At 43.7% G+C, this 22322-nt stretch overlaps 1 protein-coding gene across 2 annotated transcripts in view; it reads right to left on the reverse strand.

Moving 5' to 3' along the window:
- The window catches only part of Stx18 (syntaxin 18), a 101769-nt gene extending 85674 nt beyond the window's left edge, over positions 1-16095 (reverse strand). Inside the window, exon 1 of one of the 2 annotated variants that reach the window (XM_048461631.3) lies at positions 15823-16095. In XM_048461631.3, coding sequence (XP_048317588.1) covers positions 15823-15990 — 168 coding nt within the window. In that variant the 5' untranslated portion in view covers positions 15991-16095. The remainder of the gene's footprint in view (positions 1-15822) is intronic. The other variant, XM_048461629.3, reaches the window with a different exon arrangement.
- Between the last annotated feature and the right edge of the window lie 6227 nt (positions 16096-22322).

Genomic DNA, 22322 nt, shown 5'->3' on the forward strand with positions numbered 1-22322 from the left:
TTAAAATTAAAAGCAAACACAAATGATTGCTTCTTTAGCAACCACAGAAATGGTTTCATGAAGAACAGGAGAGGCCTCTGGGATAAGTGAATTTGAGAGGCTCCCCCTGGAGGCAGTCTGATGTGCTGGAGGGCTACTAGTGAGGACTTGACTGAATTGCTCTCCAATCTCCCAGAGAGGAGGACAGAAAACTGATTTAAATTTCAGTCTGAACCCCAGTCAGGCAATGGGGACATGCTGCAGGAAGGACTGCTGGGGCTGGAAAAGAAAATAAAAATGGCCTTGCATGGCTTTTAATGGGGAACTTATCTCTGTTGGTTCAAACAATAAACAAATATCTGGGGAATGCCTTTTAGTCATCTATTCCAGAACCATATAAGGCCAGACTCTGTGCTAGACTTTGAGACTCTGTGTTAGGCCCTGGCCATAAAAGGAGCCATAAGGACCATTAGGTGTTTACATCCTCTTAAAGGAAAGAGAAACATGAAGATGGAGTCCTACCTCTCCCCTTCCATCTGCTATGGCCCAAAGCAAATAATACGATGCAGGATCCACACAGCAGTATTTCCCTAGTTTCACCTGAAAGCTAAGTCTTATGTGACCAATAAATAACAGAAAGCAGCATTAAAAAGGTGTCACAGGCCAAGAGGAGGCAGTAGTGGGTTCGAACTCGGGAGACCAGTATTAACTAGACTAAGTCTCTGAGAAAGCAGAGGAGAATGAGTGGCCCACAGAGGTCAAAGAGCTGCAGCCATGCATGGGACAAGATGGCAGACGGGATTATGAACAGGGTAGTTTGGTTGGAGCTAGTAGGACCATCAGAGAAACATGGGACTCAACCAGTGCAGCTAGTTTTGAAAAGCCTTCCAGATACCAGCTAAGTAGCTGAGAGCTTATCCTGTGGGAAATGGGCAATACGGGAGGGTTTTGAGGGAGGGAAGGAAGGAAGGGAGGGAGAAGGAGTGAAGGAAGGATGGAGGGAAGGAGATGAAAATGACCTGACTCCAGGGAGATAATGAGCCCAATGCCATTCTATAGGCTTAAGTTCCAGGTGGTCAGGGCCTGAACCCACATGGCCACAACGAGAGAAAATCCAGTGGCTAGTTCACTCTTTCACTTCCAGATATGTGCTGAGCCATGTGCTCTATGTGTTATGAAATTGCCTGCAGGTCCCGAGCAGCTTGCAGCAGGGTCCCGGTGCCTGGAAGAGAGAGAGAGAGAGAGAGAGAGAGAGAGAGAGAGAGAGAGAGAGAGAGAGAGAAGAGGGGAGAGGAAAATGGAACAGAGAGAGAATCAAGATGGCGAAAGGAGGGGAGGGGCTGCAGGGAGTGGGCATGGCTTGTCTCTTAAAGTGATGAACAATCATAACACTGTGTACGGGAAGTGGGACAAAGGGACTTCCTGTAATCTAGGGCCTGGTCACTAAGAAGACAGGGATGGCCAGGAAAGGGGGAAATGAGTGAGCCAACTACACAAATGATGGTCACTGAGGACAGCTGGTTCCTAGACATTTATTTATATGAGCTACAACAATGTCAAAATGCCAAACTATAAGCAGAAAAGGCTGTCCTCCAAACGCCCTGCCCTGTGCTTCACAGCAGATGACACTGTACCACTGGGCAGTGACATGGTCCCGAAACAAGCACCTGAACTCACTAAAACGCACCAACCAATGAGCATCAAGATAGATTCTTAAGCAGTCTGTTGGGGGACTGAGACACTTCCAGATCTTCCCTTCTTACATGACCAAGACACAGCTATAGCCATCCAATTGCTTACTCACAGGTACATATTTAGAAGCTTGTAGAAAATTCATCACCTCTTCTTAATGTCTCTTTCTTCCCTTCCTACCCTTAATTTAATTTTGATTTCACTTCCTCTTGTCACTGCTTGCTTACAAATCACAGCTTGTGTCTGGAATCAATTAGGTCGATGAAGTACCCCACCATGCCTTCATCTGGGGACTCATTTATATGGTTTTTTTCTTATTCGGGAGGTAGAGCTAAAAGCTGTAACTCCAAAAGTTTCCAATCAACCATCACATTCTATTCTTTGGAGAAGCAGGGTTTTCTCCACTGTTAAGAAGGTGACATCAAACTACGCATTCGTCAGGAATATCTCCTTTCTACCTATATAAAGACCAACTGTGCTTCAGGAATTCACTCACAAAAACCAGGGTCGTGTGTGTGCAGATGATAAATGCTTAATGGCAATGGCATTAAAAATCTTTCTTCTATTCAAAATTAAACGTAATTTCCTTATTACTTTAATGGAATCCCTTGGAGCTGAAGTATTTAACTAGTCTCTTTCACATCAAGTATTCACTGTGAATGCTCTTTTAATAGTAGGTGTGTGAACTGTCCACTGACAGAATGAAAACACACTTTCACTGAAACAAAAACTGGAGAAGGCCACAGCAGCTTGATTTGGAATCTGATAATGGCTTACAGATTCCATTTCAGCTCAGATTTACAGTCAGTGTGCCATGGAGCCATTTACCACCTCTCACCTTTCAGATTGTATTTGGAAGAAAAGTATAAACTGCCACATCACTGAGAAAAAGCACACTGAAGCCGAAAACACTTGACTTTTCTTCTGCAATGCTGAACTAGAAAAGAAGGGAGAAAAACAGAGATCAAACAAAACTCACCTTAAAGAGCGAGGCAGAGATGAATTGTCCAAAGTGCTACTCATGGGGTTTTCCCTTGTCACTGTCTCCTGGGGTCACTTTGAGTATGACTATAATGCAGCACTGAGTATGGCTGGCTGGCATCACCCCACTGGCTAAATTCACCCTGATATACAAGATGTTTGACACACACAGGGAAGGCTCTAGATGGTGAGCAGACACCTGGTGGAATCATGAGCTGTGGATGCAAAGTGCCAAACCAGTTCCTCTCATTCAGACTTCCAAAATCCCAGTGGAACCTCTCCCTGTGGACCCTGACCAGAAGCCAGGGAGCAAGAGCATCCTGGCATGCTATCCATTAAGATCAGCATCCTGAACAAAGGTAGCAGGGCTAGGAAGAGTGGACCCCAAAGGCCAAGGGATATTCGGCAAATCGCTGACCTACTCATCCTCTACCCGTGTAAGCTGAGCTTTACTCAGTCTGAGCTGCCATCCTGAGTGTCCACTTTGGAGTCTGTAATCATTCCTAGTCTCTCTTCTCATCATTCCCACATGTGGACAATGTACAGGTCTTTAAGAGACCTACTCAAGCCACCTCTTCCCCAAAGCTGCCTTTTAACTTCAGAAGTAATCTCTTGCCCCCTGAATCTTCCCTCAAAGTTCCCCTGTCAAGGGTTCCTAATCACTCACAGGCACCTCGAGAGTTTACCCGAGATGACTTTGGCTTTTTGACAGAGTCGTTGTGTACACTTGTTTGCTCTCAGTTCCCATTAGCACCCACCTCTTCCTCTGCTGTGTTCTCGAGGCCAAAACCATATATGTGGCCTATCAGAGATGCTACATCATTACTGGCTAAATAAATGTCTCCTTCAGATTCTAGGAAATTGACGGTTTTCTTAACCTTATCCCAGAACACAACCCAAGTGGCTTCCTTATTCTTAATGCACATAAAAGGACACTGAAGGAGCTGCTATTTTCTCGATGTCTACAATGTACCAGACACTACACCCAGCCCCAACAATGATAATACTAGTGCAGAAACTGAGCCTTCAGGATTGAGGATCTCTTGCCCCAACAACTAGAGGCTCTCAGCTAAGTGTCTCCTAAACAAGGCCCTGAGCAGCAGTCAGCTTCCTCCCCCACATCAGGGTCCTTCCCTGGAGGAAGTCCACACCCAGTGGCAAAATGGCAGGTCTCTTGCTTCACTAGGCAATTCTAAAACACCATCTCAGCATCCAGCATTGCTCTATGAAAAGCAGAATCATATTTTCTTGTGTCTATGTCCTATAAACTGAGTTTACTTCTTTCTCAGTGATTTCACTAATACTTAAGTTTTTTTTTCCTATTCCTCCAAAGCATACATTAACAGCAACATTATCTATAAGAAACACATCCACCATGAGACAACTGTTTCAAAAAAGAGCCAGTAAGGAAGACAGAACAGGAGAGGGAAGGGGGAGTTTAAAGATCCCTCCGAAAAGCTTGGTTCAGCAGAAGTAGTTTTATCTCTGCCCCCTCCCACAATAAAACCCCAACTAGTCAAGTTATTTAAAATTTACGTGACTTATAGGCCACATAATAATCCTAAGGTCAAGAAGCAGAGCCCAGAGGCCCATAAGGCTCATAAGGCGATGAAGACAGAATGCAACTCCACTAGGAAAAAAAAATGTCCACTTCAGAGCCTGCAAGTGCAGCATGCCAGCCGGGACAAGGCACCCTCTTGTCACTCCTCACGTCTTTAGTGCTAGGGACATCAGGCAAAGAGGTGGCTTGACCTTCTGAACCCATCTTATTCACAGTATAGATCTCGGCTTCCAGGACAGTCAGCGAAGTTGCTATACAAGGCCAGGCACGGTAGGTGCTCAGTAACAGCAGCTACTGCTAAGGCTTGTTGTTTTAACAACAGCCAGGAAACTAAGAGGTCAGTGCAACTTTTGTGGGTGATTTTCTTGGACAGGTTAAGAGAATCTGAACTGAAACTCTAGCTGAGCTATGGGAACGTTACTTCCTTTACAAAAGGCTTTACCACAGATATCCTTTAAATAGGAGCCCCTCCACAGCACACTTAATACATACATGCATACTGCTTACCCGAGACATTTTTCTAATCAAAAGCCTTTAATTCTTCCCTAAGTCCTACCACAAGTAAAATCTTACCTTATAGGCTCGTTGCTTCTGTTCTACTTTCCATACAAAAGTGAGGTGTGTTCACTAAATTCTGAACAACAGGAGCAGAAACAAGGTCACACACAGTTCATCACTCAAGTAGCAATGGCCTCGTTGTTACGGTTAGTCAAGGTAGTTAGTACTTCCATGCTTGGAGAGTGGAGTTTTGTCTTTATGGTTTTAACGTTGAGGACTTTAGGCATTGACCTTTAAACTTAATCTGACAGTGAAGGAGTTCTTTCTGTGCCCTGAGACATTCTTTGGCATGCCATGTTTGTCTAATAATCCCCCTATACTCATCAGGACCAGCATCATTACTGTCATTAAGACTGCAGCTAACCTTAAGACTCAAAAAGACCCTTCCACCTGCAAAAGTAAGGTATGTCAGCATTCACCTCCCATTTTCTTCTACTTTGCTTTCTTAACTAAATCTCTAGTCCATTCAGAGGTGTACATACACTGAAACAAAAGTGTGAGAATGTTTTACATATCTCCTTTAAAAAGCATGGATAACTATGAAACACTAGCCCCAGGCTTAAAGGCCTTATGAACGAGTCACATCCCATGCATCTGTTAGTGCTGGGCTTTGCTTTGCACCCAAGAAGGTCAGAGCTCCTACTCTACCAACATCTACCTCCCCGTTGTTTTCAAGCCAATCACCTGTCCTCATCTGTCTTCCTAGATGAATTTTGCAACTATTTTCATGTTCCTCTCAGAAAAGTTCTGTTAGGATTCTGACGGAAACTTCATGAGACTTACAAGCTAATTTAGACTACCTAATCCCTCTTTGACACTTGCTCTTTCCTTCAGGTTCACAGTGTGCATTTCTATGTACTCAGGTCTACACTGCTACAGAACTGGGTCATTTATATTTCTTCTCAAGATTATTACTAACGTTCTCTTTTTGATATGATTGTAAATACTTCTGTTACATTTTAAGTAGCCATTAAACAGATTCAAGATCACCTCTAGTGTCTGTATATTTTCATGATCGGGCCACAAACCTCACCCCACCCACCCCCACTTGACTTCACAGAACTGGCTACAAGCACCCACAGAGTCCCTCCTGTCACTGTAGCATCCATTGTTATTCTGACCACCCAGAAAACTGTACTTGCTCTTTATGGCCTCATTAGCCAGAACTTCCTATGGCCCAGGCAGCATCAAACTTGTGACTCCCATGAGTTAGTGATGGGCTTGAGTGGCCATGCTTAGTGAGCAGTTACCACCTTTTCCTGATTCTTCTAGCACTCGTAGTAAGTTCCCATGTAACTTCATGACTTCAAATGACCCAGTAATCATTTTCTTCTTATCAACATTAAGACATGCAAACTTCTTATTTGAGAAAAATTAAACACAAAACAAACTAAATTTCTAGTTGTTGTCTTTTAAGAAGTTAGGATAAATCTGAAACAAATTTTGTAAAAATGTTTCATTTGTTTAAAATGGATAAACTGGAAGCAGATAGTATCAATATTTCAACAGATACTAAAGTAAATCAGTTATGCAATATTTCTAATAGACAGAAAGCAAAATAAATTAGTGGTATACAGCAATACATACTAACACAAACAAATGTTGGTCAACAGTAAAATAGAAGAAATAGAGAAAAGGCAAAACAAAAACAGGGGAGGGGCACAAAACGGATGTATAAAATTATTGTATGGAAATTTTATATTCATTTAATTAAGTCTAGAAAGTTATACACCAAAACTGTAACAACAGTTAGTCTTCTTTTTTCTATTTTGTTTAATAAACATGCACTAACCCTATGATCAGATTTTAAAACTGTCACCTTCAGAATGTACGCTGATAGTGGTTCATTATGAGAGTTCATACCAACATTAAAATCTTTTGTTAAAAAAAAAACCCAAACATGCAAAATGCCAACTTTGAAAAAAGTCATTGCTTCATCTAGATGAAAAAAAAAAAAGTCTGAGCATACAGGGACCTGGGGAAAATGTCTCAAGGCAACAAGTAATTGTCAGCAAGAAGAATGTTAAAATACACCCTAGGAATTTCAGGACAGAAACTGAACAAACCATGGGACTATCCTACTGCAAAGGCTCCCAAGGATCATCGACTCACAACCTCTCATTTGGAATAATGGCTGCAGAGAGTAGGGGTCTGTAGGACCATACAGTTAATTACTGCCTAGAGCCAAAGGGACTTCTAACTCAAAATACACACTTTTCATTCCTTTCTCAGTTCTCACGAGTCACAATAGCCTGCTGCCTGTCTCTTCTACTTAGACTACAGAAACCAGAGCTGGAGACGCCCCTGAAAAGACAGAGGTTCATGTTAGTGGCTTTCTTATCACTGATCCTAAGTAGGTAGAAACATCTTATGAAAGCAAGAAAAAAACAAACTGGGTGACCCTGACTCGCAAGCCTCAGGATTTGACAAATAGGCACATGCTAGACCACAATTTGTCAGAAGTAGCACACACTAGGATCTCCAGACTTAAAAAACTTGAAAGTCGGGAAGGAAAATGTTCTCTGCATTTTCTTGCAACTGTGTTACAAGCTTTTTGTGTGTAAGTTACTGCGCTCATTCAACAAGTTCATCTCTCATTCCTTAGGTTTATACACTAAGAGGAGTTTCAAGGAGCATCTTTTAAAGATAATTTTATTTATTCATTTTGGGGTTTTTTTGAGACAGGGTCTCACTTCGCAGACTTGGCTGGCCTGGAACTGGTTGCACAGACCTGGCTGGCTGTAGGCTGGCCTTGACCTCAGAGATCCATCTGTCTTTGCCTTTTGAGGCTGGGATTAAAGGTGTGAGCCACTAGACCTGAGCTAATGTGTTTTAATTAGGAGCTCGTATTCTAGGATGAGTGACATGTGTAGACCTTGATCTTTTATCCACCAGAGGGAGCCCATATGGATTTCTACATAACAAGAAACCTCAAGCGTCAAGTTCACATGAATTCTAAAACCATATTATTCACAACATAATTATCATTATACATTTACCATCAGAGTTCAAACCCTTAAAAAGTAGAATACTAAATGAGATAAGTCACACAAAGACCTTAGCAGAGCTCCTACCTAGACAAGATGCTCAAAAATGACTAGTTTTTGAAAATGTGGGCTCTCCTAAGTGCATCTTACAGTGCTTGTGATAAATCAACAGCCTGGCACAGTCGTCTCCCCAAAGTAACAGGGGATAGGTTTCAGGACCCCTATGCATACAAAATCCACAGACGCTTGAGTCTCTTCCATGAAATGACACAGAATTTGTCATCTTACATACTTTAAATGCTTATAACACAATATAGCTGACCGCTAGGTAAACAGCTGTTAGACTGGATTACTCAGGGAAGCGTGGCAATAAGAAATATAAGTGCATGCTCAGTACATAAGCAAATTTAAAAATTTTCAGCCCACAGTTGAATGAATGCACAGCTTCTATAGGAAAACCCTACAAGGTGGAAGGCCAACTGCATTCTGACTTACAGGTTGGCACAAAGCTGGCTGATATCTGCCCCGACAGACAAGATTCTATTTGCAGTGTAGACAAATCTTTTCTCAATCCTCCAAGATGAAACCCAGTCCTAGAAAGGAAGAATTTTACTAAAATTGTCACAATGGAAGGGATTATTTTAGGTCTAAGTGGGTAACATGGTGAATTATTGGTGATCTGCAAGCTAAATAATAATAATAATAATAATAAATAAATAATAATGATGAAGAGAGTATACTCCATTCCAGACTGTTCCTAGCATGCTGAAGAGCATCATCAACTCATCCACTGAAGCATGGGACAACATGACTACCGAAACAGTGAGACAAATAGGGCTCCTAAGCCTCAGTCCCCATCTGGACCCCCAGTGAGGCTGGCTGGCCATAACACCAGCCCAGGGGATGATGGATGTAAGATAAGACTTAGTCTGTGCTGTTAGCTGGATGTATGTACTAAGTATCTATCTTAGAGCCTCGTTAACCTCCAAGATCTAAGCATGGGCCCCGACTGCAAGGATCAATCCAGGTTTCCCAGGAAGCACTGACACAAAGGACATCTAACACTTATTATTGTCTTAATTAAGCCCAAAGACCCTGCTTTCTTGGATCTACTCCCATGTGACATTAAGGAGAGAGATATGAGTGACTGCCACCATCTCTCAAATCCGAGAGAAGGCTAAGGTGAACAAGTATTGCTTAATTTTCCTCCCAGAAAGCTCGGGTACTCTCTTGTTCTCCCCCACCCTTTCTCTCCTCCCTTTACCTCATTAATGGGTTATAATATATGCCAACAGCATACAAAACACAGGTGAGTTCCCCTATATTTCTCTATCACTGAGAACAAAATACTCGGTAACATCAACTTAGGGAAGAAAAAAACATTTCAACTCAGTTTGAGAGGGTGCTGACCATCACAGTGAAGAAGGCTCCCAACTGTGGCAATGGGAGCAGAAAGCTGCCTGCATACAACCCGGTAGATCAAGAAGCAGTAAGTTCAGGCCAGAACCAGGACAGGGATAAACCCTGCCCTCCAGTGACCCTCTTCCTCCCACTAAGCTTCATCTTCTCAAGGTTGCACAACCTCTCCAAATGGTACCACCAACTGTGGACCATTTTCACAGACATGAGCCTGTGGGAGAAGAGAAGCATTTCACATCCAAACCACAACAAATTTATAATCAACAAACTGGAAATGGAGGAGACAAAATGTGGCAACAATAAACAGTTTCTGGATGCAAAATGACCAAAATTTAACTCAAACTCAAAGAGCTTCCCCTAACCCATAACAATGTGTGATGTCACTGTAGCCTTGGCTCCAAACACACAGCACCATGCATGCTGTCACACAACGTGTTGCCAGCCAACACTGCCTGAAACACCATGGTTTAAAGGTAACAAACTCTTGAGAAATACTGAAAATGTTCAAGGTCCTTTGGTATCAAATACTTAGCATTTTCAGTCTATTTGATGGATGGAAGTTAACATGATCACTTCATTAACAGAGAGCAGGCTGAATTTGGCCTGCAGACCAAAGTTTGCATCCTCATCTAGGCAATCCAGAACAGCCTCATGTCTAGGAACCCACTCCATCACTCAGGTATCCCCCCAATAAGTAACCCTTCTCATCCCTGTCTTGTCTCTGCTCTACTGGCCCTGCTGTGCCTCACTGTCTCCACTCACACACTTCCCTTAAACTGGTACCCTTCCTGAGTTTGGTATAATGGTACTCAACCCCGATGGCCCAATTAAATTACTGCGTTCTCTCTGCAGTCTCCATTAATTCTCCCCAGGAGACTTAGGCATCCTTTCTCTGTATTTTCGTCATTTTTTGTGCCAGCAACACAATGCCTGATATACATCAGATGTTTAATCAGGTAATGGAATAAACCAATTACTGAAAAACAAAACTTCAAAAGCTGTAGTCCTCCTAAGTCCTAGGCAAAATTCAGAAGGGCAATCCGTACAAAGCTCACCAGTAACGTCCTAAGAGTCTCTAGCACTGAACTCTACATGCAGGAAACACCAGTTGTTTTAAACCACAAAGACACAACACTGTGAAGTTAAAAGGCCAGTTAGTGGGTTCCTGGGCCCTCTGGTTGGTTCCTGAGGGTCCTGAAGAAGGGGGAAAGGCAGAAGAGAAGGCTGACTAGTGAATGTCTCTTTTCTGTGCCCCCTACCCATCCCAGCTTTCCTCAAAGCCACTCCTTATTTTATTTTATTTGCAAAAAGGTTTCTGCCTTAAATCAGTGTGATTCAACACACCCTGGCCCTGCTTTTAGCTGTCATATAAGTTGCACAGTTTTTTTTCTCTGCTCCTGGACTCTGGCCCCATCTCCTGCCTCCTCTGATTTTCCCTGGCTCTTTGCACCTGCTGCCAGATGCTGCTTCTGAAATGTGCTCCCTCACTGAAATCCCTGTTCAACTAGGATTACAGCCAATTTCTGGGCAAAATCTATTTCCAGCCCCTCCAGATAACAATCCAGGTGGTTCCAGCTCACTTACTAGGCTCTAATATTCGGGCCTCTGAGAGGGAAATCAAAGAGAACCTGAGGAGTTGATGCTGGAGTTACACTTGTCAGTCACCCCCAAAGTGCACTGTGTCTGCTTCTCCTTAAGAGAAAGCCTGAACCTCATTAATAAAACTAAAGCTACTATTTATAACAGATGCTGGGCTCAGTATAAATCTACATCTGAAATAGTCAAAAGATCTGTTAGGACTGCACATTTTTAGAACTGGAAGGATGCTTGGCTAGTCTCAGAAGTGAAAGCAAAGAGATACAGTCACGTAGTACTTACTAATTGAAGAAAAGCACTGCAAACCTATATCCTGCACTGTTCTAGAAGCTATGGATTCAGAAGAGGCCACAGTTTTCTTTTCTAGGAAGCACATAGTCAAGTAGTAAACTAAGCAAACTATACACAATACGTTAGCAATGAAAAGAAAACATTACAAGGGGGAAAAAAGATGCCACTTTATACAAAGAGGTCAAGGAAGGCCTCATTTAGGAAACATCTGAGCCACCTGAAGTTAGCAGAGATCAATCATGTGGATTCTGGGAGTAGTGTTCCACGTAAGGGAAACAACAGATGCAGACCCTGAGGTAGGAAGGTGCCTGGCGTGTGGGAGGACAGCAATGATGACAGGATGGTAGCAGGAGAAAAATGCAAGGGACGCATGTGAGAAATAAGGACAGAGAGAGGATGAGGCCAAACCACTTGGTTTAGGGTCACTCTAAGAATGAACCTTGAGCAAGGAACTCAAGACCATGATGGGGAAACCCACAGAAACAGTTTCCCTGAGCTAATGGGAGCTCACCAACACCAGACAGACAGAGAAGGAACCAGCAAAGGTCCAAACTAAACCCTCTGAATGTGACGGCTGGGGCAGACTGTGGGGCCACTGGCAGTGGCACCAGGATTTATCCCTACTGCTTGTACAGGCTTTTTGGGAACCTATTTTCTTTGGATGGATATCTTGCTCAACCTAGATATAGTAGGGAAGGCCTTGGACCTTCCCCCAAAGCAATGTGCCTTACCCAATCTGAGGAGTGGATGGGGGATGGGGGTGCAGGTGGAAGGAATGGGAGGAGGGGGGAATGGGAACTGGGATTGATATGCAAAATGAAAAAAAGATTTTTTTTTTCTTTTTAGAAAATAAAATAAGAAAAAGAACAAACCTAAAGGGGTTACAGAGATGGTTTGGCAGTTAAAAGCACTTGCTGTTCATTTAGAGGACCTGAAGTGGTTCCCAACACCACACCAGGCAGCTTACAGACACATGTAACTCCAGTCCTGGGGAAGTGACACCCACTTCAGAAATCTATAGGTGTGTGAGCATGCGTACGTGCACACACACACACAAATTAGTAAAACATTTTTAAAAGAACTTTGTATTTCAGCCAAGAACTAAAGCTAATAAATTCTTAAGGATAGATAGATGAACAGTAAACCAACAAATAAAAGTCAACTTTCACAAAATCAAGCTATAATAAGAAAAAAACCCAAAACTTCATTGTTTGTCTACTCTGGGTATGGGGGGAGAATTCTCAACAACTCAAAATCACTAAGATCTATGATTTATCAGAGGTTCTCATGACTATCTAGTCTGAGCTCTCAGTCTTGTTACTGTGGTAACTGGGACCGAGAAGTTGGTAGACCTAGTGCTAACTTTGAGTTTTCCTGGCTTCCTATTTCATGCTACTCAGGAGACTCTGCTGCCCTGGATAGCTCCTCACCAGGCTCTGGGTAATTGTGTGGTAGCTCTCTTGGTCTCTGAAACCTCTGTAAATTAACAAGGAAGAGCTGCCACCACATGGCATCTCCAGGCCCAGTCCATTACCAAAGTCCTTCAAGACAACAAGCAGGTAAGGAGGAAGTATCTCTCCTATAGACAGTAACAGATGGACACATAATGTGCTCAGTAATGTCAGGTACCAAGAGATATGTATTTGCCCACCACCCTTTGCCCCCACTCCTGAACACAGCACCCCCTTTCTAAGGCTCTGGAGGGGCTGTAATCATAACATTCTAGCCACATGGTCACAGACTGGAATGAAAATATGGCCTAGCCAACTAAAGAACCTTATTCCTAAGATCACAACACAGGCTTTGGGGTCCAAGTAGAAACAGGTCCACCCCTGGGGTTTTATGGATGGGAGCTACAGAAAGACTTGCCAAACCATTAGTTATGTGAGCAAACACATATATTTTGCTCTGGGTGGTTCATAAATTACTATTACTTGTAACCAAAGAATTCAGACTCTTCCAGGCACTTGCACACCATTTCTCATTTCATCAGTCAAGTGACCTTCTAAAGTGGCTATCATTCTTAGAAGAAGGGGAACTGAAGTTAAGTAACTTCTCGACTTCACACAGCCAGAAAGAGATTCAAATCCAAGCTTCAGGCACTATGAGCTCAAGAAGAAGAAACTCTTTGGCACTGAAAAGTCGAAGAAGTTTGTTTAAAATTATTGGGGGTAGTGAGTGATGATTCAGCGATTAGGAGTGCTCACTGCTCTTGCAAGATGATCCAAGCTCATGTCCCAGTATCCAAGTCAGTCAGCTAACAACCACCTCTAACTCTAGCTACAGGAGATCTGATGTCCTCTTCTTGCCTCCCGAAGGCACACCAATGTACATGGCACCCAATCAGAGGAGCGCGCGCACACACGCGTGCACACACAAGCGCGCACACACACACACACACACACACACACACACACGTAAAAATAATTGTTTTTAAAATTTTAGGTGGATATTTAGGATACAAAAACAGAGGGAGAAAAACACTGAGCTAGTAAAGAAGGGTTGGCTTCTACCTCTGGCTCTAGCACATGGCCCCAGCTGCAAACACTTGGAGCCAGTCACTGCACTTGTCTTAAGTGTTGTCTTCCCACCTATAAAAATAATTATTCTGAACAAGATAAATTCCAGACCCTTTAAAAGTCTGTTCTGAAAAGTTTAAGTTCTGCTTAGGTATGCAATCAATTTTTAACCAATTGCCGGGTAGGATACCAAGGAGATTTCAACTTAATGTCAAGCCCAGCAGTTGGTAATGGCTCTGGGGCACAGCGCTGGGGGGTTCTGATCTACTGGGAAATGAGTGCTGGCTTCTCTTGTCAGAGGCAGCATGGGAGAATACATGCATAGGTTTGACGTGTTTGCCGTTGCTGATACTTCCCTTCAAACTCAGGCGTGCTGATGCTGCTGTCTTTCCACCACTCGGACTGCCTGAACCTTTGAAGAATCCCATCCCTAAGGATCTTAAATGAAAAGAGTTGAAAATGTATTTTCGGCACTTGGGGAGCAGTCCAACCGAAACCAGGGCTCCCTCCCCACGGGGCTGCTAGCCGAACAGTGCTTCTTAACTCTACTGTTGCCAACCTCCCTATTCCTGAGGACTGAAAAATCTGTGCAGTGTTAATAAACCACTGATTTCAGGAAGGACCTTCATGCATCAAAACTCTGATGCCCACACACTGTATGAGAGCAACCTTCGCAACAGCTTGGCCAGACTCAGGGTAGAGGGGTGAGAACACCTATTCTTTCTTCCTCTCACTTCACCTGAGACATGCCCCCTTCACTGTGATACATGCAATAGTAGGAGATGTGATATAGGATATATATGATGGAGCCAATGGAGTTGTTGCTGCTGCTGCTGTTGTTTTGGTTCTATTTGTTTGCTTTTGAGCTAAGGTTTCTCTGTGTAGCCCTGGCTGTCCTGGAACTCACTCTGTAAACCAGGCTGGCCTCAGATTCACAGAGATCCAGATCCACCTGGCCCTGCTTCTTGAGAGCTGGGATTAAAAGCATGTGCCAATGGAGTTTTAAAAGTCTGTTTCAAATAAAAAGGGACCATTTTGTAGGTAAATAAACCTTGCTTAATAGCATAAGTATAGCTAACAGTTAACATGGTCAAGATAACCATGTGATCTTCTGGGTCTTCGTCAGTGCTTCCCTGTCGACATGAATGGACATGGAATGTCTAGAGGGCAAAGTTCAAACTCTGAACAGTGATCTCCAAGTCCTTCTAGATCTCCCTCAGGCTGCCACACCACTATTATTTTCTGAGTTTCCCACATTTTTATGTTCATTAAACTAACTTAAGTCAAGCTGGCACTACTTCGTGCCTTTATGCATGCTGGTCTTTTTTCAAGAGAACATATTAGTTTATTCATCAAAAATTCCATGTGATGTGTTTTGATCATATTTGCTCCTGACTGGTAAGTGCCTTTCAATGCTTTGGACTTTAGCGTGTTTTTCTTAAAAGGGGCAAACAGACTGTATATGATTACGGTGCCACAAAAACACCCACCCTTGGCATCTTAGATATAACACAGACACCATCTCTCTTCTTTTTTCTGTTTAGTGGAGGAAACAGACAACTATTCATTATTCATTCAAGGAGCATTTACTAAGCAATGTTGTTAGTCACACATGCAGAGATAATGTCAACGCTTATGAACCCAACGTTCCTACCCTTGTGAAGAAAGTCCCTACTTTGGCGACAAATGAAAGCCAGTTGTGTTCATGGTACAGAACGCAGTTTGAGTACAGTGACACTAGGTGTTGGTGAAAGATTATCCTAAACCAGTCGCAGGAAGTACTGAGTACTACCTACTACCAGAGGCGAGGATAAAGGAGAGTTCAGCTGATGGTGGATTTTAAACCCTATGCGCAAGAAGAGGCCCAAATATGTACAGGAAAGGGGCAAAGGTAGAGAGGTGAATGTCGCGACAGGAAGCGTAAGGACTGTGGGAACTTTTCACTGGCACTCAAGTCAGCAGTGACAGCGAACATACTGCTTCAAAACTTCTGATAACACGGTTAACCAACTACCTCTGCAAGTCTTGCTTCCTATAGTGCTCGGATATGCGTCCCTCTTCCTTAGAATAAACCTGTCGCCGTCTCTAACCAGCTGTCGGCTCCGTGAAACCGACTCTTCTGTCTCACTAAAGACTCCCTCTCTTCACTTAGGGCTTACAAGGTTGGGCCGAGTTTGGGGTCCCCCCCCCCCAGTCCGCCCCCATCTCAAGCTCGCCGTTTCCATAGCAACCAGCTTACCACTTCACGGGCCCGGTTGGAGAAGTCTCCCTTGGGCCGAGGGCTTCGGCGGAACAGCTCATCCCGGCTGCCATCGGCCCCGCCACCCACCGCCACTCCAAGAGCCTTGTTCCGTGTCTTCACCGTCTTGACACTTGCCCGAAAGAGGAGTGTGATGTCCACCGCCATGGCGACCCACACCGCGACCAGAAGCCGGTCGGTACACGTCAGCAGCAGGCGACCCCGGCAAAAACCAGGTCGCTGAGGGGACGTTCCGCTTTCGCACGCCTCCTCCCGGGAACTATATGCAGAGAAGAAAGGTTCCGCTCTCCGCCCGTGTACCACAGCAAGTGGAGAAAGGTTCCGGCCTCAGTCAGGAACGCGGAATCTCCACTCCAAACTGGGACGCGCCGTGTGTGTATCCGCACCCGTTTTTCTTCGTTGCAGACTTCGGCGAGCTCAGACACTCGGAAACTTCCCGGTGCTTTTAGAACTGGGGTTCAAGGAACGACAAGTATCATTAAGCCAGGAAGATTGCTCCATTACGATTCTTTAGAAGGCGGGCGGTTTGGTTGACAGGTGGGAGGAATGCCACCTTTGACCTTTGGTGTCAAGGGTTCCCCTTGAGCAGCAATGAACGGTGACCATCTGGGTCAGGAGCTAAGATAGGGTAAGTGTACAAGGAACAGAGTTAGAGGTCAGATGCTTTGCTTCTCCAACCTTCAGCCCCTGCAGTAAAGCGAAGCCAGTGCCTTTCTTGGAATGCACAGAGAATTAAACAGAAAGCGCTTATATATAAAACGTTTTCATGTTGTTTGACTCTTAGCACGTGGCCATTAGGCATTGTCGTTGTTGATAATGTGGTTGTTCTCAGTCTTCTTACAAATGATGGGGAAGGACTTAAAGCAGACATCCCAGAGCAGAGATGAGGAGAGCTTGCAGGAACTCATCAAAGTCAGACCAAAGTGAAACAGACTGACCTTGATCCTGGGTTATGTTCATCCTCAACATGTAGTGTTGAACAGTGTTCTCTTGAATCATAGTTATCACAGAGAAAGAAGGAAGGGTATAGGAAGAGAATTGCTTAAACTGACTAAAGTCAGCCAGTAAGATTTTTCTAAAGGCTTGGCTCATGTTCATTTTATTTTTATACACTTTTAATGAAAATACAATTATAGCACTTTCCCTCCTTCCCTCCCCTTCCTCCCTCCAGCCTCCTCAAGTCCTCTTCGTCCAACTCCTTCTTTATTCACCTATTTAGTCTCAAATTGATGGCCTCTTCCTGGATTATTATTGTTACTTTATATGTATCCATGAATATATAAGCCCAATGTGCTCAGTCTGGTTTTTGTTGTTTGTGTGTATATGGTTTCAACGATAATCACTTTGTGTTTGACAACCAATTAGTGGGGCCATCCCTGGAATATGCTAACTCTCCCTCTCTCAGCAGTCATAGTTGCCTATAGTTCTGTAGATTCTTGTCCAGGGTGACCCTGTGGTTCAGTTTTCATTCGATAGGAACTTTTCTGGTTTTTGTTTTCCTTATAAAGGAAGCACACTGTGATGTGTGTTAAAATGGGACTTTTAACAGTCAGCAAGATGAAAAGCTAGTCTCATACTAACCCTAGGATCATTTTGCCTTTACACTTGAACGTTCTAATCAGTTGTATGGTTGAGTTTTCCAGAGACACTGATCTTACAATAGGCTAAATGCAGAGCAGCTGTCTTCCATTAAGCCAGACTTAAAAGAGAATTGCAAAAAAACACAAGTGCCAATTCTTCTTACCGAGGCCTTTATTGTTTTGAAAACTATTTCCTCTATGAATATGTTTATGTTGATATGTAATAGATGTACCCTGATTATTTTAAGTGAGTAAATATTTCTAAGTTGTCCATTTTAATTCAGATATAGTAACTATCAATAGATAAAAATTGATACAAACAAAAATTGTTTAAGACCCTGCATAATTTTGTAGGAATATAAAATTTTCCTGAGATCAAATGTTTGAGAACCACAGTGTTAAATCCATGTTTAGAAGAAATATACGTCAAGGGAAATATTCATATAACACAAAAGAAGTAAAAGATTATTTAGCATCCAGAGTATAGCCACTTCATCATTACTGAAGAAAAGTGTCTATTCAACTTGAGGAGGAGGAGGAGGAGGAGGAGAAGGAGAAGGAGAAGGAGGTGGGGGGGAGGGAGGGAGGGAGAGAGAGAGAGAGAGAGAGAGAACAAAATCTGTGCCAATGATTCTGCCTTTGCATCTTACATAAATGATGCTTTGTTTTATGGAGACATTAATGAGTCTTTGGCTATGCAAAGGTAAGCCTGGGGCAGAGTAAATGGAAAGAGAATTAAGTTGCCTTGCATAACAAAGTGGAGGAGTTGAATTAGGGAAAAGAAGAGAATGCCAGAATCTTGGAGGGATCCAGGAAATTAGAAAGTAGATAAGTGGGAAGGGGTTTTATGTAGGAGGGACACTGAGCTCCATAAAATACTTTAGTGTGTGTGTGTGTGTGTGTGTGTGTTGTGCCTTGAATGAGCCATGTGCTTGGTGCAATTAGGTGTGAGTAGAGAGGTGGGGATGAGCCTCCAAGTGAAAGCTATGGTGGAGGTGGGCCCCAAGTGATCTCCAAACAGACTGTACGGCGTCAAGTGGCAGTGAATACACGAAACCCGTGACCCGTTCCACAGAAAACTTCTTTTTTTTTTTTTATAAAGAACTTCTTTTTATTTTTTTTAATTTATTTATTTATTTATTATGTATACAGTATTCTATCTGTGTGTATGTCTACAGGCCAGAAGAGGGCACCAGACTTCATTACAGATGGTTGTGAGCCACCATGTGGTTGCCGGGAATTGAACTCAGGACCTATGGAAGAGCAGGCAATGCTCTTAACCTCTGAGCCATCTCTCCAGCCCCCACAGAAAACTTCTTACCCTGACGTTCTGACTTGTTTCAGTCTTCTTTGGATTTCTCCCACCCTGTAATGAGTTAAATGATGGGCGCTCAGGAACTATGTCCATATCTAGGATTTTCTCGGACCCTATATTCAGTGAACAGGCTATCTAGTGGCCATTAGAACACAAAATTTACTTGCAATCAGGATCTGGGAATATAACTAACTTATGGTTACAAGTCTTGAGCAGAATGCTCTGAAAGACATCATAGGTCCTAAAGTCAGTAACAGTGTCTATATAAACGATGCTGACAAAGGAATGTGAAGACACAGTCAGAAAACAGACAGATGTAGCCACATGCCTAGAAATGCGAACAGTCACCAGGAGCAGAAGAAGCAAGGGACCATTCTTCCTTGAGAGCCTCAGAAGGGTGTGTGGGTCTCCAGAACCATGGGAAATAAATGTCTCTTGTTTTAAATCACCAAATTTGTTGTCATCTGTTACTGAAACCCCAGGAAACAATTGCACACCATAATTCCCTTCCCTTCCCAGCCCCTCTTCGCCTTCTGGTCTTTTTGTGCCTGCCTTATTTAGTTTGAGATTCTCTTTCAGCCCTCTGTCCCTGTTTGGGCACTCATTCCCTGCAGACAAGCCATCCCCAGCTGCCTTGGATCTGTGTTTTTCTTAACTTTAAATCCTGCAGCTACCTACCTTTGTGTTCTTCTTTTCCCCCATCTCTATGATCTCCTTACAGTCCTCCATTGGAATCCTCAGAGAATTGCAGCTGACCAGGACCCCCATCCTCAAAGGAAGACTAGAGAGAGAATGTGCCTAATCTGAGATGCCAAAGAATATCTTTCATCGAATACTCAGTAACTAGGGTATCCAGTGGCCCACAGCGCATGGCCCATGCAGCATTTGCAACATGTGTCTCAGCTCTTGCTGCCAGTTTCTCCTTTAAGGAATTTCTCAAATTTAAGAGGATTTGTTTGCATGTTCTGCAGCAGCCTGTAGTATCTGAAGTGGGGCTTGTCAGTCTGGAAAGACATTCCACTTAGAAAGAAGAGGTGCTTGTCACATACCCACAACCACTCCAAAGGTCAGTGAATGGCAAGCTTCACCCAGCATTGGGGGTGAAGAGGTGAACCAACCCTAAAACAGTAGCACTGATCAAGCAGCCCCTCCACAACAAGGGTCTCATCACAGGGACAAAATAGGTCCGAGGTGTTGTGGGATATTTGTAAGCTGTGAAGATGGATTGCTGTGATTAGTGTAATAAAAACCTGACTGTCCAATAACTAAGGGAGAGAGATATAGGCAGGACTTCCGGTCAGAAAGAGACTGCTGGGAGGAAGAAAGGCAGGTGGAAAGCCAGACACAAAGGGAGCGTGATGGGAAGTACAGAGAGAGTAAAGGTAACTGAGCCACAAAATAAGATGTAGATTAATAGATACGGGTTAATTTAAGTTATAAGAACTAGTTAGGAACAAGCCTAAGCTAAGGCTGAGGTTTCATAGTTAAAAAGTCTCTGGATCATTATTTGCAGACGAGTGGCCCAAAGATAGTCCGACAAGAAAGCTTACTACACCAGGTTCTTAAATACGTTCCACTTAAGCACGTCCCAGGGCCATGTGGGTAGGTTTGCAGATAGAGAGCAAATGTGGCGAGGCACTGTCTGTGAGCTGAATTCTGCCAGGCCTATCTCAGCTCATCACCATGGGGAGACTGACTCATTCAAAAGCCATCTCAACTAAGCGTGTCCTCTATCATTTTCACATTGCGAGACAAGGAATGTAGTGATGCAGTCCAACTAAATGGTTCTGAGCATGGTGGTTTTGCCATTAGCATTGACCTTGGGAAACCCCCCTTCCTTCCCCGGGAGATCCCCATTGTCTCCTGTTACAAATAAGTTGTCCGGAGTGCAGGCCCAGCAAGGATAAGATGCTGTAGCACACACACAACTTGGCACAGCTTGGAATTTAACACTGAAGATGTTTGTCTGTCAGAAGTCATCTCAGAAATTGCCACTCACACGTCTTTACTGTGGCTCCGAAGGGTTGGTCTTTGAGCTCCATGAATGCTCATGCTGGGAATCACAGCTCGAAGGAGAGTGACTAGCTAGTGTCTAAAGGCTGCTGAGTACCCAGTGTGTGATGGAGTCCACATCCAGGCACCATGCGTGCGTGGGCCCTGATGAACAAAAGGCTTCAGAAGAGCCCAAGGGAAAGCACTGTTGTAGCCAGACACTGGGGCTTGGCTGGCCAGCAACCATACTTGGTTTTCTTCTCTCCGAACAGCAGGAGGCTTGAGATTTTAATAGCTAACCAACATTTCTGGGGCATCTAAACAACCTTAGAAGTCCAGGAAACAATTGCCAGAGGGTGACTAACTGGAAGGGGAAACCCACACAAAGCACCAGAGACAGAAGGACTTGGGTTTGAATCCCAAATAAATCACCAGCTGTTTGATTGGGCAGATAGTTCTCCAAGCTCTCCCTGAAAATGCAAGAACACTGCCTGCCACCATGAGTTCTCTGAGCAGGGACCATCCCTAAACATTCCTCACCATTTCTGGAAGTTGCCATCAGGTTGTGGGCCAGCACCCACGGGTTCTTATTTTCAAATCTGTGGGATCTGGTTAGAACACCGCTTCTAAACAACTCGGCTTGGAACTTTTTGCTTTGACCTTGAGTATATTCTGATGACTTCTTCTAAAGTCGCATTGAAGTAAAGGCTTAGCCTCCACTTTGGCACTGTTGGGAGGGAGTGTAAAGGGCTCTGGTGGGAGGTGTACGGGTTATTGGTGTTGTGCATTTAAAGAGAATACCAACTGCTTCCTCGTTCTTTCTTTCTAAGATGATTGTATCAGATGTTTGTTATAGTAACAGAGAGCGTACCAAGACACTTGTTGGTCAACAGCCTTAATTACATATGTAACTTCAATGTTACACAACACACATGTTCAGATAGTTGGAAAGTGGGGCTCAGACATCTTTGAGAGCTCCCTGATTCTGCTGCGACAGAAATGGGGGAACTATCGTCAGCTGGAAGAACCCATTCATGTCTTCCCGGGTGAGCACAAATCCATTTGTTCTTTTTCCTTCCTTAAACAGAATTTGTGGGCCTGCTCTCTGTCCCGTTAGTGCAATACCAGAACTCGTTGCTGCCTGCCACTTACAGATGTCAGTGAGCAGAGGTGGAACTGAATCTTCAAAAATGTCCTTTATTCAGATCAGATGGCAGATTGCTACCTTAAGTTTCCCTTCTCATCTCCTGCTAAAACGTTTTACGTATATATATATATATATATACACACACACACACACACACACACACACACACATACACACACACACACACACACACACACGGCAGAATCAGGGAAAGACAAAAGCATTAGTCTCTTTAGAGCTCAGCTCTCCCTTCTGTGGGGTGGTTAGCCATGTTGACTCTCTCACTCTCTCTCTCCTCTCTCTTAGTTTTTCAAGACAGGGTTTCTCTGTGTAGCCCTGACTTTTCTGGAACTAGCTGTGTAGACATGGCTGGTCTCAAACTCACAGAGATCTGCCTGCCTCTGCCTCCTGAGTGCTGAGGTTAAAAGTGTGGGCCACCACCGCC

The sequence above is a fragment of the Myodes glareolus genome, chromosome 8 (genome assembly GCF_982192425.1).
Source record: "Myodes glareolus chromosome 8, mMyoGla1.1, whole genome shotgun sequence".
Classification (NCBI taxonomy): domain Eukaryota; kingdom Metazoa; phylum Chordata; class Mammalia; order Rodentia; family Cricetidae; genus Myodes; species Myodes glareolus.